The 14528-nt window shown below is 37.2% G+C and overlaps 1 protein-coding gene across 2 annotated transcripts in view; it reads left to right on the top strand.

Annotated features, from left to right (window-relative positions):
* The window catches only part of WAPL (WAPL cohesin release factor), a 94094-nt gene that overhangs the window by 32362 nt on the left and 47204 nt on the right, over positions 1-14528 (top strand). Inside the window, exon 4 of one of the 2 annotated variants that reach the window (XM_003994133.6) lies at positions 366-466. In XM_003994133.6, coding sequence (XP_003994182.1) covers positions 366-466 — 101 coding nt within the window. Of the gene's footprint in view, positions 1-347; positions 467-14528 lie in introns of both variants that reach the window. The other variant, XM_003994132.6, reaches the window with a different exon arrangement.

Genomic DNA, 14528 nt, shown 5'->3' with positions numbered 1-14528 from the left:
GGTAGATAACTGTGTGTATATTTAAACTAGAATGCCCAATGTCAGTGTCCCTAGATACCCAGCAGTTATTTTAGAAAAGAATCGGTTTTGCCATTTACAGAAAATAAAACTGAAGCACATACATACTAACTTGGTTTCTGATTTTCTTCTAAAGTTGGGGTCGGCAAGCAAGAGGGTGAGAATGGCAAAATGAGACTTATTATCGTTAGGGATATTTTGTCAACTGAATGGTGCTTTTATTCCTGTATTCTTTTACCCTGCAAAATGCCACTCCCCAAATGTTCATAGGTTGTTTGGTAGATAATTTGAAATATTGGAAAGCTAGCTAGTTTTGATTACCATTTCAGAAAACTTGGATTTTACAGAGGATTTGCCTGGTGTGCCTGAAAGTGTGAAGAAGCCCCCAAATAAACAAGGAGATAAATCAAAAGAAAACACCAGAAAGATTTTTAGTGGTCCCAAACGGGTAAGTAAAGCATTATCAGTGATTTGTATTATTTATATATTATTGGAGGACTCAGTTCTGGATTTTTTAATCTGAAAATTACTAACAAATTTTGGGTTCAAAGGATGTAAGTCAATTTTTAAAAAAATTGTAAGCATTTTTGTAAAGTGTGGTAAAATATATACTTAGCATAATTTTTATTATATGTACAATTCAGTAACGTTAAATACATTCACAGTGTTTTGTAACCATCCCGTTATCTATATCCAAAACATTTCATCATAGCAAAAACTCTACCCATTAAACAATAACTCCCCCTTTGTCCTCCCAGCCTGTGGTAAACACTATTCTACTTTTTGTCTGTATGAATTTGCCTATTCTAGTTATCTTGTATGAGTGGAATCTTACAATTCTTACCTATCTGTGTCTGGCTTATTTCACTAAGCATAATGTTGTTAGGGTCCATCCATATTGTAGCACATATCAGAATTTCAGTCCTTTTTTATGGTGGAAGAACATTCCATTGTATGTATATACTACATTTGTTGTTGTTTTTCAAGGATATTTTATTGAAGAGAAGACCAGACTCTGCCATCCACTGGTACAACTCCTCTATTATGTGATATAAATTTATTGAAGGTTACTGTTTGTATTAGTTTTAAGCCATAAACTGGCTGGCTTAAAACACGTTTATTCTGTCACAGTTCTGCATGCTGGAAATCCAAAATTAAGATGTTGGGAGGGTCTTGCTTTCTAAAAGACACTAAGGGGGCTATTTGTCCTTGCCTCTTCCAGCTTCTGGTGGCTCCAGGTGTTTCTTGGCTTGTGCTGCATAACTCCATTGTCTGTCTCCGTCACATGGCCTTCTCCCTCTTTCCCTGTCTTCTTTCTCTTAGAGGAACATTTCGTATTTATCACATTGTGTTTATTCATCTGTTGGTGGACACTAGGGTTGTTTTCACCTTTTGGCCATTTTGAGTCCCTGCTTTCAATACTTTTGGATAAACAGGAGTAGAATTTTTGAGTGAGTAGGTGTGTGTTTAGCTCACTGTTTTATACCTTGACTAAACCACTTTACATTCCTACCAGCAGAGGGTTCCATTTCCTCCATGTCTTCACCAACACTTATTTTCTGGGTTGTGTTGTGTTGTGTTGTTTCATTTTGTTTTGAAGTAGGCTTCACGCCCAGTGCAGAGCCCAATGCGGGGCTTGAACTCACACCCTGAGATCAAGACCTGAGCTGAAATCAAGAGTCAGATGCCCAACCACCTGAGCCACCCATGTGCTCCCCCCTTTTTTCTGATAATAGCTATTTTTTCTTTCTTTCTTTTTTTTTTTTTATAATAGCTATTCTAATAGGTGAGAAATGGTATCTAATGGTTTGATTTGCATTTCCCTGACTAGTGATATTGAGCATCTTTTTGTGGTACTGAGTGGTCATTTGTATATCTTTTTTGGAGAAATATCTTTTCAAGTCCTTTGTGCATGTTTGATTTTTTTTTAATCTTACAAAATTGTTCATTAACATTTTTTAATGTTTTTTATTTATTTTTGAGACAGAGAGAGAGCATGAGCAGGGGAGGAGCAGAGAGAGGGGGAGACACAGAATCTGAAGCAGGCTCCAGGCTCTGAGCTGTCTGCACAGAGCCTGACGTGGGGCTCCAACTCACGGAGTGTGAGATAATGACCTGAGCTGAAGTCAGACGCTTAACTGACTGAGGCACCCAGGAGCCCCTAACATTTTTTAAAATTTAAATCCAAATTAGTTAACATACAGTGCAGTAATAATTTCAGGAATAGAATTTTGTGATTCGTCACTTACATATAATAATACCCAGTGCTCATCGCAAGTATCCTCCTTAATGCCTCTCACCCCTGATTTTTTTCCTTAAAGTTTTTTTAATTAAAAAAATTTTTTAAGTTTATTTATTCTGAGAGAGAGAGAGAGAGAGAGGGAGAGGGAGAGAGAGAGAGAAGAGAAAGGGAGCATGTAGGGTAGGGGCAGAGAGAGAGAGGGAAAGAGACTTCCAAGCAGGCTCTGCAGTGACACATCAGAACTCACGAACCGTGAGATCATGACCTGAGCTGAAATCAAGAGTTGGGTGCTTAACTGACTGAGCCACCCAGATGCTCCTTTGTGCATGTTTGAATTGAGTTTTTGTTGTTGTTGTTGTTGTTAATAGTTCTTTATGTAGTCTAGATATTAATCTCAGATAAATAATTTGCACATAGATCCTTCATTCTGTGACTTGTCCCTTCTCTTGATAGTGTGCTTTGATGCACAAGTTTTTAATTTCAGTAAAGTCCCAATTTGCTTTTTCTTTTGCTGCCAGAATGTCATTGCCAAATCAGATGCATGACTTTTCCTTTATGTTTTCTCCTAAGAATTTTATAGTTTTAGGTCTTTAATCCATTGTGAGTTAATTTTTGTATATGGTGTAAGTTAAGGGTCCAACTTCATTCTTTGGGTGTGGGGGGGGGTGTCCAACTTCATTCTTATGCATTATGTAAGTCATTTAATATGGTCCAGCACGGGTATTCAGAATAATTTGCTTGACTTTACCTGTTCAATAAAAAATTCCTTATATAACTTGTTCTTTGTTTTGTTGTTGAAAGTTGCAAGTTGTCAACATCTTTTGCAGATTGAACTGCTTTTGAGCAGCTCAAGAATGAGTAAAGCCAAGTCTTACGGCCTCATTTTATTTTTATTCTTTTACCTCTGTAAAGAGCTAATTGGGAATCTTTTCAAAGTAATTATGCTATACTTTTGTACCCCTTCATGTGACCAACCCCTCACCAGAAAAAAAAAAGTGCTTGATGCTAATTTTTTTTAATTTAATTTTTTTTGAACTCGAGTTATTTCTGTAATCTTTTTTAATGTTTATCTTTATTTTTGAGACATTAAGAGACAGAGCACGAGTCGGGGAGGGGCAGAGAGAGAGGGAGACACAGAATCGGAAACAGGCTCCAGGCTCTGAGCTCTTAGCACAGAGCCCGACGCGGAGCTTGAACTCACAGACTGTAAGATCATGACCTGAACCCAAGTCGGACGCTTAACCAACTGAGCCACCCAGGCGCCCCAGTGCTAATATCAATAAACTTAAAACTTCAGAGCTTTGCTCTGGGGCAAGAGCCCAGGGGCCAGGGCAGTGTGGAATATAGTCTGTATGGAATATATAGACTATAGTCATTAATGCTTAGGTGCCGCTTTTGGTTTGTATGAAATTGTGCATGGCATGTGTTAATTCCAGAGCAATAGTTATTAACTTCTTTGGTCTCAGGATTACTTTATAATCTTAAAAAATTTACTGAGAATCACAAAGAACTTTTTTTTTTAAAGACCTTTTGATTATATGTGCAGATCAGTATCAAATTATAAGTGAAAACATTTCAAAAATACATATTAATAATTCACTTAAAATGACAACCCATTACATGTTAGTATAACATTTTATGAAAATTACTTTCTCAAAGTGAGAAAAATAACATTGTTTTACATTTTTTGCAAATCTTTTTTAAAGTTTGGCTTAATGAAAGACAGCTGGATTCTCATAGCCCCTGCATTCAATATATTTCATTAATGCTGTTTTGGTTGAAATATATGAAGAAAATCCAGCCTCACACAGATAAGTATTTTTAATAGCCTTTTCTGGTAATTGTGAATGTTGTTCTTCCATAAGATACCAAGACTCAACAAATAGGAGTTTCTTAAAGGTTAGTTGCAGTTTGGAATTTAAAAGCATGCCAATGAACCTTTCATATTGTTACATTGAAATCTGTAGGTCTTTCACTTTTTTTTTTTTTTTTTTTTGTCTTCACTTTGAATGGAATTTTTACACGTACATACTTTGTAACATCATCCATTGGTCATTTGGAAAATACTGGTTACACTGATTTATATGCAGATCTTTCAGATGGTGACACATCTCGTTATATGGTATCAAAATCACAGTATCACTGCCAAAGTCATCAGAAGTCTTAAGTATTGGGAAGCTATCAGTTTCATAGTGGTAGGTAAAAGGTCTAAAATTTTAGTTGCTTAAAAGTTGAAATTTTTTCATTGGCAGAAAATACTTCAGGGTGAATGACTGACAGTGATAGGTCCACTTTGTTCATATTTGAGAAAATGTGTGCCTAATACCAAGTCAGTATTACAGACCTGTAAGCATAGTTTGTCAATTAGTTTTTCAGATAGAGAATGGTGATCCAGAGGTGCCTGGGTGGCTTAGTTGATTAAGTGTCCAACTCTTGATTTTGGCTCTGGTCATGATCTCAGGATTGTGAGATTGAGCCCATTATCAGGCTCTGCACTGAGTGTGGAGCCTGCTTGGCATTCTCTCTCTCCCTCACTTTATGCCCCTCCCCAACTCTAAAAAAGAATCCTTCATGAGAAGCTTTTTCTTATATGAAACTGCATTTTATTTTTAAACTATGAAGTATCTGGCAGTAAAGAATATGACTGCTTACAGTTTGGAGCCCCTATCTAGATTCATGCTAAGACTCCAACAGCTTTACCTGTTGTTTACTATTGTTTTCGCACTGTCCTTATGAATGACTAGACGGTGAAAAAGGCAAATAACATCTTATTGTTGTGAAAATGGTTGAGTTTTGTGGATGCCTAGCACGTGTTTTGAGAACTGCTGATTTATAGCATTCTACTTTATTTTCCTCCCTCTAGACTTTTTATTATGAAAAGTCAAAATATTTAGAAAATGTGAAAGCAGTATGATGAATACCCACATCCTCTGTCTAGATTGATTCCCAGTTAATATCTTGACTCAGTTGCATATACATGATCTCCTCCCCTACCGTATATAAATGTATGTGTAACTTTTTTCTGTCTTATTTGAAAGTTGTGGAGTTATAGATGGCATACATTTTTAAAGAAAAAGGACAATCTCATATTCAACTGTGGTGATATGATTACAGTACTTGAAAAAATTAGCAATTCTTTGCATTGCCTGGGTGGCTCAGTCTTTTAAGCATCCAACTCTCGATTTCAGCTGAGATCCTCATACTGTGGTTTGTGAATTCAGGGCCTGCTCTGCACGCTGACTGTGCAGAGCCTGGTTGGGATTGTCTCTCCCTCTCTCTGCTTGCACTTGCGTGTTCTCTCTCTAATGAACTTTTTAAAAATTAGAAATTCTTTGATATTATCTGATATCTAGCCTGTATTTCATTTTCTCCAGCTATCTCCTGATTGGCTTTTAGTTTTTCTTTTTCCCTCAAACCATAATCTTTTAGTTGTTAATATTTCTTGAGTCTTAAACAGTCCCATCATCTTTTAAAAATTCTTGTGGCACTGATTTTATTTTAACGAATTCATGTTATTTTTCTTACAGAATGTTCCACATTCAGAATTTATATGATTTTTCCTCTGGTGATGTCTTTTAAGTCATTACTCCACTATATTAAAGTAGCATAGTTGCATAGACCACTGGAATTCTGTAAGTTTGATTAGGTTTGGGTTAAACATTTTGACAAGAATAAGTCAAAGTGATAATTGTGTATGCTGCTTTACGTCAGAAGCTACATAACACCTGGTTATTCTACTCTTAATATTGTTTGACCACCAAATGAAGGTTGTGATCACCAGCTCTCCAATAAAGGCATATTTTTTTCTTTTATAATTTAGTAATAATTTAGAAGTAAGCTTCTAGGTGCCACCTTGGCACCATGCGAATATCCTGTTCCCCATTATGTTTCACTTCATCATTTTAGCATCCACTGTTGCTTGCATCATTTATTACACTGATAGTTGCAGAATGGTGAGATTTCTAGTTGCCGTTTCTTCCGCATTTAAAAACTGGAATTCTGTAAAGAATGTTCTTCCTCCTCTCCCTACTCCTTTGCTCTCATTCTCTTCTACCCTATAGGCTCAATACTTTTTTTTAAATGTTTGTTTATTTGAGAGAGAGCGCGTGTGCATGCATGGTGGGGGAGGCAGAGAGAGAGGGAGACTGAGGATCCAAAGTCAACTCTTCACTGAAAGCAGAGAGCCTGATGCAGGGCTTGAACTCACATTCTGCGAGATCGTGACCTGAGCTGAAGTTGGACGCTTAACTGATTAAACTGCCCACATGCCTCAAGACTCAGTAATTTAAAAAAAAAATTTTTTTTTAACATTTACTTATTATTGAGAGACAGACTGTGAGCAGGGGAGGGCCAGAGAGAGAGGGAGACACAGAATCTGAAGCAGGCTGTAGGCTCTCAGCTGTCAGCACAGAGCCCGACGTGGGGCTTGAACTCATGAACCACGAGATCATGACCTGAGCCGAAGTCGCACTTAACCGACTGAGCCACTCAATTTTTTAAAAGAATTTTTTAAAAGAATTTTTTAAAAGAATTTTATTTATTTTTTAATTGTTTATTTGTTTTTGAGAGTGAGTGAGCAAGCAGGGGAGGGGCAGAGAGAGAGGGAGACAGAGGATCCAAAGTGGGCTCTGTGCTGACAGCAGAGAAGACTCAATAACTTTTACTTATTAAATGTATTTACAATAGATTTGGCCAGTGTGAACCATTTCAAGGTATCTCTTGTGTCCTTTTGCTATAACCCCATCATCTTTTTATTTTATTTTTACGATTTTGTTTTATTTTTAAAAGTAACCTCTACACCTAATGTGAGGCTCAGTCTCACAACCTCAGCATTAAGAGTCGCATGCTCCACTGACTGAGCCAGCCAGGAGTCCCAACTCCATCATCTTTGAGTACTTCCCTTGCTTCCTGCACAAGAGATGACTTGAGATTCATCTTGTTTGTTTTTTTTTTTTTTTTTTTTAAGTTTATGTATTTATTTTGCGAGAGTGCCGGAGGGGCAGAGAGAGAGAATCCCAAGCATCTGCACTAGAGGCACAGAGCCCGACACAGGCCTCAAACTCCTGAATCATGAAATTATGACCTGAGCCAAAGCCATGAGTTGGACACTCAACTGACTAAGCCACCCAGGCGCCCCTGAGACTCCTCTTATATTTTACCTGTTTTAGTCACAGAATCATCCATTTATGCAAGAATCCTTGGTTCTTTTTGTATGGGTATAGTATTTAGAAACCCAGATCTGAATGCTGGCTGTATTTGTTTCTTATAGTTTCTTTTGTTGAATGGAGCTATGAAACATGTAGAAAAAATAAACTATGAGTTCATGTTGATAGTTTTCATTTCAAATGTAAGATTATGAAAGTTTGTACTTAGTTTACGTGCTTTATTCTTACAGTATATGTTATTTTTAAAATGGTGATACTAGTATTATTATGAAAAATAAGTACATTGAGTGAAATTTAAGATTTTTCCAGTTCTTGTGGTCTTTAGATTATTTCACTAAGGATGAAGTCATAGTAATGTGTTCCCAAATTTTGAAGTAACTTTATCTTGTGTGCTTTTGTTAATTTGATATTCATTTGCAATCATTTTTACTCATTTGTGTTCAGGTTTTTAACTTAGTTTTAATTTTAATATTGGAGTCATTTCCTTGCTACTAATGTGGCTTAGAAGGCAGCAGTGTATACGTACTTGACCCGATTATGAAGGAATCTGTCTGGCCTAAAGTAAATCGGGTCATATAACCTAGTAGGCTGAAGACCTATTTACTGTTGATGGATAGTATCTGAGAAAAATTCAGAAAGTGTTTGTTAATTTATAAAACCAAAAGAACTTATGAAATTGAACTCATTTGAAAAATGTAATATGGGTGAAGCACACCTAAAAACAATAGTCCTAAATAACATTTTATTCCCTGAAGAGGCTTAACTTCAGTAAGTGTTTTGATTTCCTTTTTTAACAGCCTACTGAAATATTTGCTGAAACCCTCTTTATTTTAAGTGGGATTGTGTCAGAATTTCTTCACATATATTAGTACTATTTAGGTGGAGCAGCAGTTTTCAAAAAGAAACTTTGATCATTACTGTACCTTAATAAAAATAATAAAAATGTTTTAGATCCCATGGAAGTTACGTACTCTTATGAAAATATCTAGGTAAAGGATTTAGAAGCTTACTTCAGGAAGAGAGCAACAAGAAGTTAAATGGTATAAAATAGCTCATAGGAAATAGGTCATCCATTTACCTTCAGGACACTAAAAGACTACTTCAGAGTTGTTAAAAAGGAGAGAGCCATTGAGAAACAGAAATAAGGGAAATTTTACCTATAGAGTTTTGATGAGTATAAAGGAATAGAGGAAATAAGTGGATCAAAATTTTCAGCATTTAGTTAAAACATATGTGTAAATTAATACAGTGGAAATGATAGGTGTTTTATATATAAAAATGAGGATTCATGTTGTCTGTGCAAAAAAAATAGATAAGCTCAATTCTCAAAGGAATTTTTATGTAGGTTACCCCAAATCTCCAGAGGAGAAGGAAGGGGGGGGTAAGTAGCTGGGTGTAGAAAATGTTCTCAGCTGTTGTTCCCGTTTTCCAGTTCTCCATTATAATAGAAACACCTTCATGTAGCTGATAGGTCACTGGGAGTATCTGGGTCTTCTCTAATCTGATTAGATTTAAAGACACTAATGACCTCATTTCCAAGTGAAGAGGTGGCTTGTGGTGGCAAGCCTTCCTACCTATTGGGCTTTTCTTAGGCTTGGTACTGTGGATGTTTTGGACTCAATAAATCTTACTTGTGGTGTTGGCCCTAGTAAATTGGAGGATATTTAGTAACTGGCCTCTATCCATTAGATGCTAGTAGAACCTGCTTCCCACTCCAACCTTTCTCCCCACTGCCCAACCCACCACCAGTTGTTTCAACCAAAAATGTCTGCAGATCTTGCTAAATGTCTTGTGGGGATCAAAGTGGGCTTCCCTCCCATTGGAGTGTGTGTGTGTGTCTTGAGAATAAGTTGCAGACTTGATGTCCATTATTCCTAAATCCCTTAGTCGGTACTTTTAAAACACAAGAGCACTCTCCTCTGTAGCTACAGCATTCCCATCAAAACCAGGAAGTGGTTTGACATTGATACTGTAATACAGTCTAAGTCACAGATCCCATTCAGATTTTACCAATTGCCTCAATAATGGCTTTATGGCAAAATAAATGCCCTGCATTTCTCCCAAAGAGCCCGTAATCCAGTCCAGAATCACATGTTGTGTTTTGTTGTGACAAGTCTCTAGTGTCCTTCAATCTGGAACATCTTTCTTTCTTGGTCTTTCTATGGCTTTGACATCTTTGAAGGGTTAAGATCAGTTATTTGTAGAATGACCCTCAATTTGTGTTGTGATTTAGGTTATATGTATTTGGTAGAAATACCACAGAAGAGATGTTCTGTTCTCATTGCATCATATCAGGTGGCACACAGTTGTGTTTGTACCATTACTATTGATATTAACTGATCCCTTGGTGTTGGTCAGGTTCCTCAGCTTTCCTCATTAAACTTTGATCCACTAGTTTTAGCACTCATTCTTGCCCAGATCAGTTTTTTACCGTGATGGTTGTTGAGTGATTTTTCCTGATTACATCATTCCTTCTACAGTTATTAGCAGTTGGCCTTTTCCTATAAGGTAGATCTTTTCCTCACATCCATGTATGTAAGAATATGTGTATGTATGTATTTATATATTCATTTCTTTATGTCAGTATGAACATGGATTCCTGTTTTATTTAATCATTTGTTACTGTTATTAAAAAAATTTTTTTTTAACATTTTATTTATTTTTGAGACAGGGAGAGACAGAGCATGAACAGGGGAGGGTCAGAGAGAGGGAGACACAGAATCTGAAACAGGCTCCAGGCTCTGAGCTGTCAGCACAGAGCCCGACACGGGGCTCGAACTCACGGACCGCGAGATCATGACCTGAGCTGAAGTCGGCCACTTAACCGACTGAGCCACCCAGGCGCCCCTGTTACTGTTATTTAAATGATACTATCATTATTTCAACACTCAGATTGTTGTGGATTTGGCAGGTGGATGTTTCTTCAAACTGACTTGTGATGTGTCCAACTATTTTGGATTTCTTACTGACCTGCTGAGATGTTCAAAACTCATCATATACATTCCTAGCCCTGACATCACCCATTTATCTAAAGGCCCCTGTTTTGTTTCAGTGGAAAAGTGGAAAATGGTATTTAGAAATAAAAGTCTGGTCATTAGGTATGGTTGTTTCTTCTGTGTTGTCATTCTAGGTCTTCTTTGAGTTGACAGAGCTGGGAAGCATGTAAATATATGCATCTCTTCCTTCCTTTCTCTCTCTCTGTCTCTCTCTCTGTCTCTCTCTCTCTCTCTCTCTCTCTCTCTCTCTCTCTCACACACACACACACACACACACTTTGTATCTATATTTAGAACCATGAGTTCACACTGATAACTCAAATTCGAGTGTAACACCATGTTTTATTCTAGCCTTTCCACATTTTACTTCACTTTGCTGACAGAAATCTGGTTTCCATTATTGTCAACATATTTATATATTTTCTCAATCTTCATGTAATAACCAGTTTCCTGACAACACAGGCCATCTCCTTAGCTTTAGTGCCACTCGTCAAGAGGAGGTCCCTCTTCCCTCTCCCCATCTGCTCATGTTAGAAAACATTAACTTTTTTTTATTTTAATGTTTGTTTATTTTTGAGAGAGAGAGCATGAGCAGGGGAGGGGCAGAGAGAGAGGGAGACACAGAATCCGAAGCAAGCTCCACGCCCTGAGCTGTCAGCATAGAGCTGGATGTGGGGCTTGAACTCACGAGCGGTGAGATCATGACCTGAGCCGAAGTTGGATGCTTAACTGACTGAGTCACCCAGGCACCCTGAAAACATTTATGTTTTGAGTATGCTGCTGTGATGATCTTTCCCAGCACCTAACCAGAGATACAGAGAAGGGTTGTTCACAGGATTGAGGGCTGGGTAGGGGAACACATGTGGCAGAATGAAGATGAGTAGGGTGAGGAAAACTTCTGGTAAGAGTATAGTTGAGGGGCAACCTGGGTGGCTCAGTTGGTTAAGCGTCTGACTCTCGATTTTGGCTCAGGTCGTCATCTCACGGTTTGTGGTGCCCCAAGTAGGACTCTGTGCTGACAGTGTAGAGCCTGCTTGGGATTCTCCCTCCTCTCTCTCTCTCTCTCTCTCTCTCTCTCAAAATAAATAAATAAAGGGCGCCTGGGTGGCTCTGTCAGTTAAGCATCCAACTTCGTCCCAGGTCATGATCTCACGTTCATGAGTTCAAGCCCCACGTCGGGCTCTGTGCTGACAGCTCAGAGCCTGGAACCTGCTTTGGATTCCATGTCTTTCTGTCTGTCCCTGCCCCACTCACGCTCTGTCTCTTTCTCAAAAATAAACATACATACATAAACAAACTTTACCAAAAAAAAAAAAAAAAAAAAAAAGAATAGTTGAAATGATTACCCAGAAAAGTTGTCACTTGCTAGGGAGGGAAAAAATGAGAGTTTGAGGAATTAGGTTGGAATGTATCTGTATTTAAGTGCCTGTTGTTTCTATATATGGTTTTATTGGTCATTTGTCAATTTTGATGCCTTTTTTTTTTTGTTTTGTTTTTAAAGTGCCATCCTGGGGCACCTGGGTGGCTCAGTTGGTTAAGTGTCAGACTTAGGCTCAGGTCATGATATCATGGTTCGTGTGTTTAAGCTCGGCATTGGGCTCTCTGCTGCCAGCATAGAGGCCACTTCATATTCTCTGTCTCCCTCTTTCTCTGCCCCTCCCCTGCTTGTACTCTTTCTCTCTCTCTCTCTCAGAAATAAATAAACATTAAAAAAAAAAGTGCCATCCTATTTCTGATTGTTGGATATCGTTTTCCTGCATTCTGTTATTTGCAGTTGTCATATATGTGCTAATATACTTAATTTCTTTTGCTTTCCCTGCTTTTTGTTTGATTTCTAGCTTTCCATTCAGCTGCTGCCTTTCTGCCCTCTTTTCTTTCTGCCCCATTATCTGTGTGATCATCCTAACTAATCTTCAGTGCTTGGAGGGTTATATTTTACCTGGGAGTTTGGCCATCTTATTTTGCTAGTAAAGACTGCTGCTGGGTCACTGATGAAACTAATTGTATTTGTCAGTCTCTGTTTCAGTTCTCAAATACCCAGTATCTTCATTTTTATCATTTTCCTATAGTTTAGTGTTGGGCCCATCTGGTAGCATCTTTTATCTGACTCTCAAAGGAACTTTGTGGACTTTATTTTTTTCTTCCTTTCTGTCATTCAGTATGATACTGAATAGTGGGCTTCTGAGTAATTGAATTAAAATTTGATTATCTGGGGCTCCTGGGTTGAGGCAGTTGAGCATCTGACTTTAGCTCAGGTCATGATCTCATGGTTCATGGGTTTGAGCCCCATGTTGGGCTCTCTGCTGTCAGTGAGGAGCCCACTTCAGATCTTCTTGCCCACCCCCCCCCCCCCTGCACTCTCTGACTTTCTTTCAAAAATAAACATTTAAAAAAAAATAAAATAAAATTTGATTATCAGTGTAAATTGTGGCTATATATTATACTTGTTAAGATTACATAAAGCTGCAGTTTTAAAGTTAAGTGTAACTTTATAATTTTATAAGCCCATTTTTTTGTTTCATAAAATGAATTTATATAGGTTGTCAACTCTTACAACAGAAGAGATTTTTAAAGGACAAGTAGTTCCACCTCCCACCCAAGAGCAGATGTTCCTTCACAGTATCCTCCTTCAGCAGTTAAAATTCACTCTCATGAAGTAGCTTATTTTTCTATCAAATTGTTTTACCCGTGATTACCTTTGTTCTGTGCCTGGGGATTCACTGATCATCCTGGGATCCAGTCATCAAGGTGGTAGTGTGAAATTTACTATATTCTCATGGACTAGAAACCTGAGATATAAATGGGTGTGGTGCCTGGAAGAAAAAAAAGAGACTAGCCATCAGCTTGCTAATGGGGGTACTGGCCAAAGTGTACAAGTAAAAAGCCACAACTACCCATTTATAGCTCCTAGGTGGCTGATCCAAAGAGTTGTTGAAGCTGAGCATGTTCTGGCTGATCCAGGGTGTGAAAGAAGGTCAGTTTTAGTTGGCTTTTCTTTGTGATTGCTTTTATTATTAAACATATAATACTTGCTTTCACTGTGTTAGGTGCTGAGGATACAAAAAAGAATAAGTCTGTAAAAGGCTGTCTGAGGTAGAATGTTTTTCTCTCTATGAGAACTTTTGGTTAGTCTTAATACTTCATCATTGTGTTTGTTTCAAAGCAGAAGCAACTGTCACCTTTTTATATAGGTAGAATTTAGCTTAAATAGTAAATCAGGTACTTAAATTGTTGATCTGATTTACATAAAGACTTAGGAAAATACAAATTATTTTCTTGATTAATTCTTGTGGGTTTTTTTTCTTGTAATATTTTAGTCTGGAAGGATTTTAATAAAGAATAAAAGTACTATTAATCTTTTCATTTTCTATAGTTCAAGTGCCTTTAAAGTTTGAAAGTTCAAAATATTTGTCTGTAACTTATTTCCCGGAAAATGAAGTTTGAAATGAAAAAATAATAGCTGTAGGTTATCAAGAACCTGATAGCTTTGACATACATTTGACACTTAGCCAAAGAGTGTGTACATGCGTATTAGGGTGCTTATTTTTTGGAATTTGTCTTTCCAGTTTGTAATATATTTTATTTAGAGTTCATCGGATTCAGACATCCAGAAAACTCTTAGCTAGACTTTATTTTCTTGATGCTCTGATGACTTCATGCTCTTGATGCTCTTGATGCTCTGATGATCACAAGTTAACAAAAGATGTGTAATTTTTTGAGGATGGTGACCATATTTTTTTACCTTCACATTCTCAGTGTCTGAGCTACAGAACGAGTTCATAAATGTTTATTGCTGGGATTCATGGAAGTATCTTTCAGCAAGGAATATTTAGTACTAAATATATATATGTATGTGTGTATATATATATATATATATATATATATACACACACACACACATATATATGTATATATATATATATATATATATATATATATATTTATTATTTCAAGATTGGTAAGCCTATCAGACTTGGAAAAATTTCAGCCAATATCCTTCAAATACTTTTTTCTTTATCCCCTTTCAGAACTTGAGTTACACTAGTCCTACCTCAGTCAGCCAAAAATCAGCTGCTAAAACCTGTAGTCTGACAGAATGTTATTGAC

Source organism: Felis catus, chromosome D2 (genome assembly GCF_018350175.1).
Source record: "Felis catus isolate Fca126 chromosome D2, F.catus_Fca126_mat1.0, whole genome shotgun sequence".
Classification (NCBI taxonomy): Eukaryota; Metazoa; Chordata; class Mammalia; order Carnivora; family Felidae; genus Felis; species Felis catus.
Note: the sequence above shows the minus strand (reverse complement) of the source record. Positions and strands in the feature narration are given on the sequence as shown.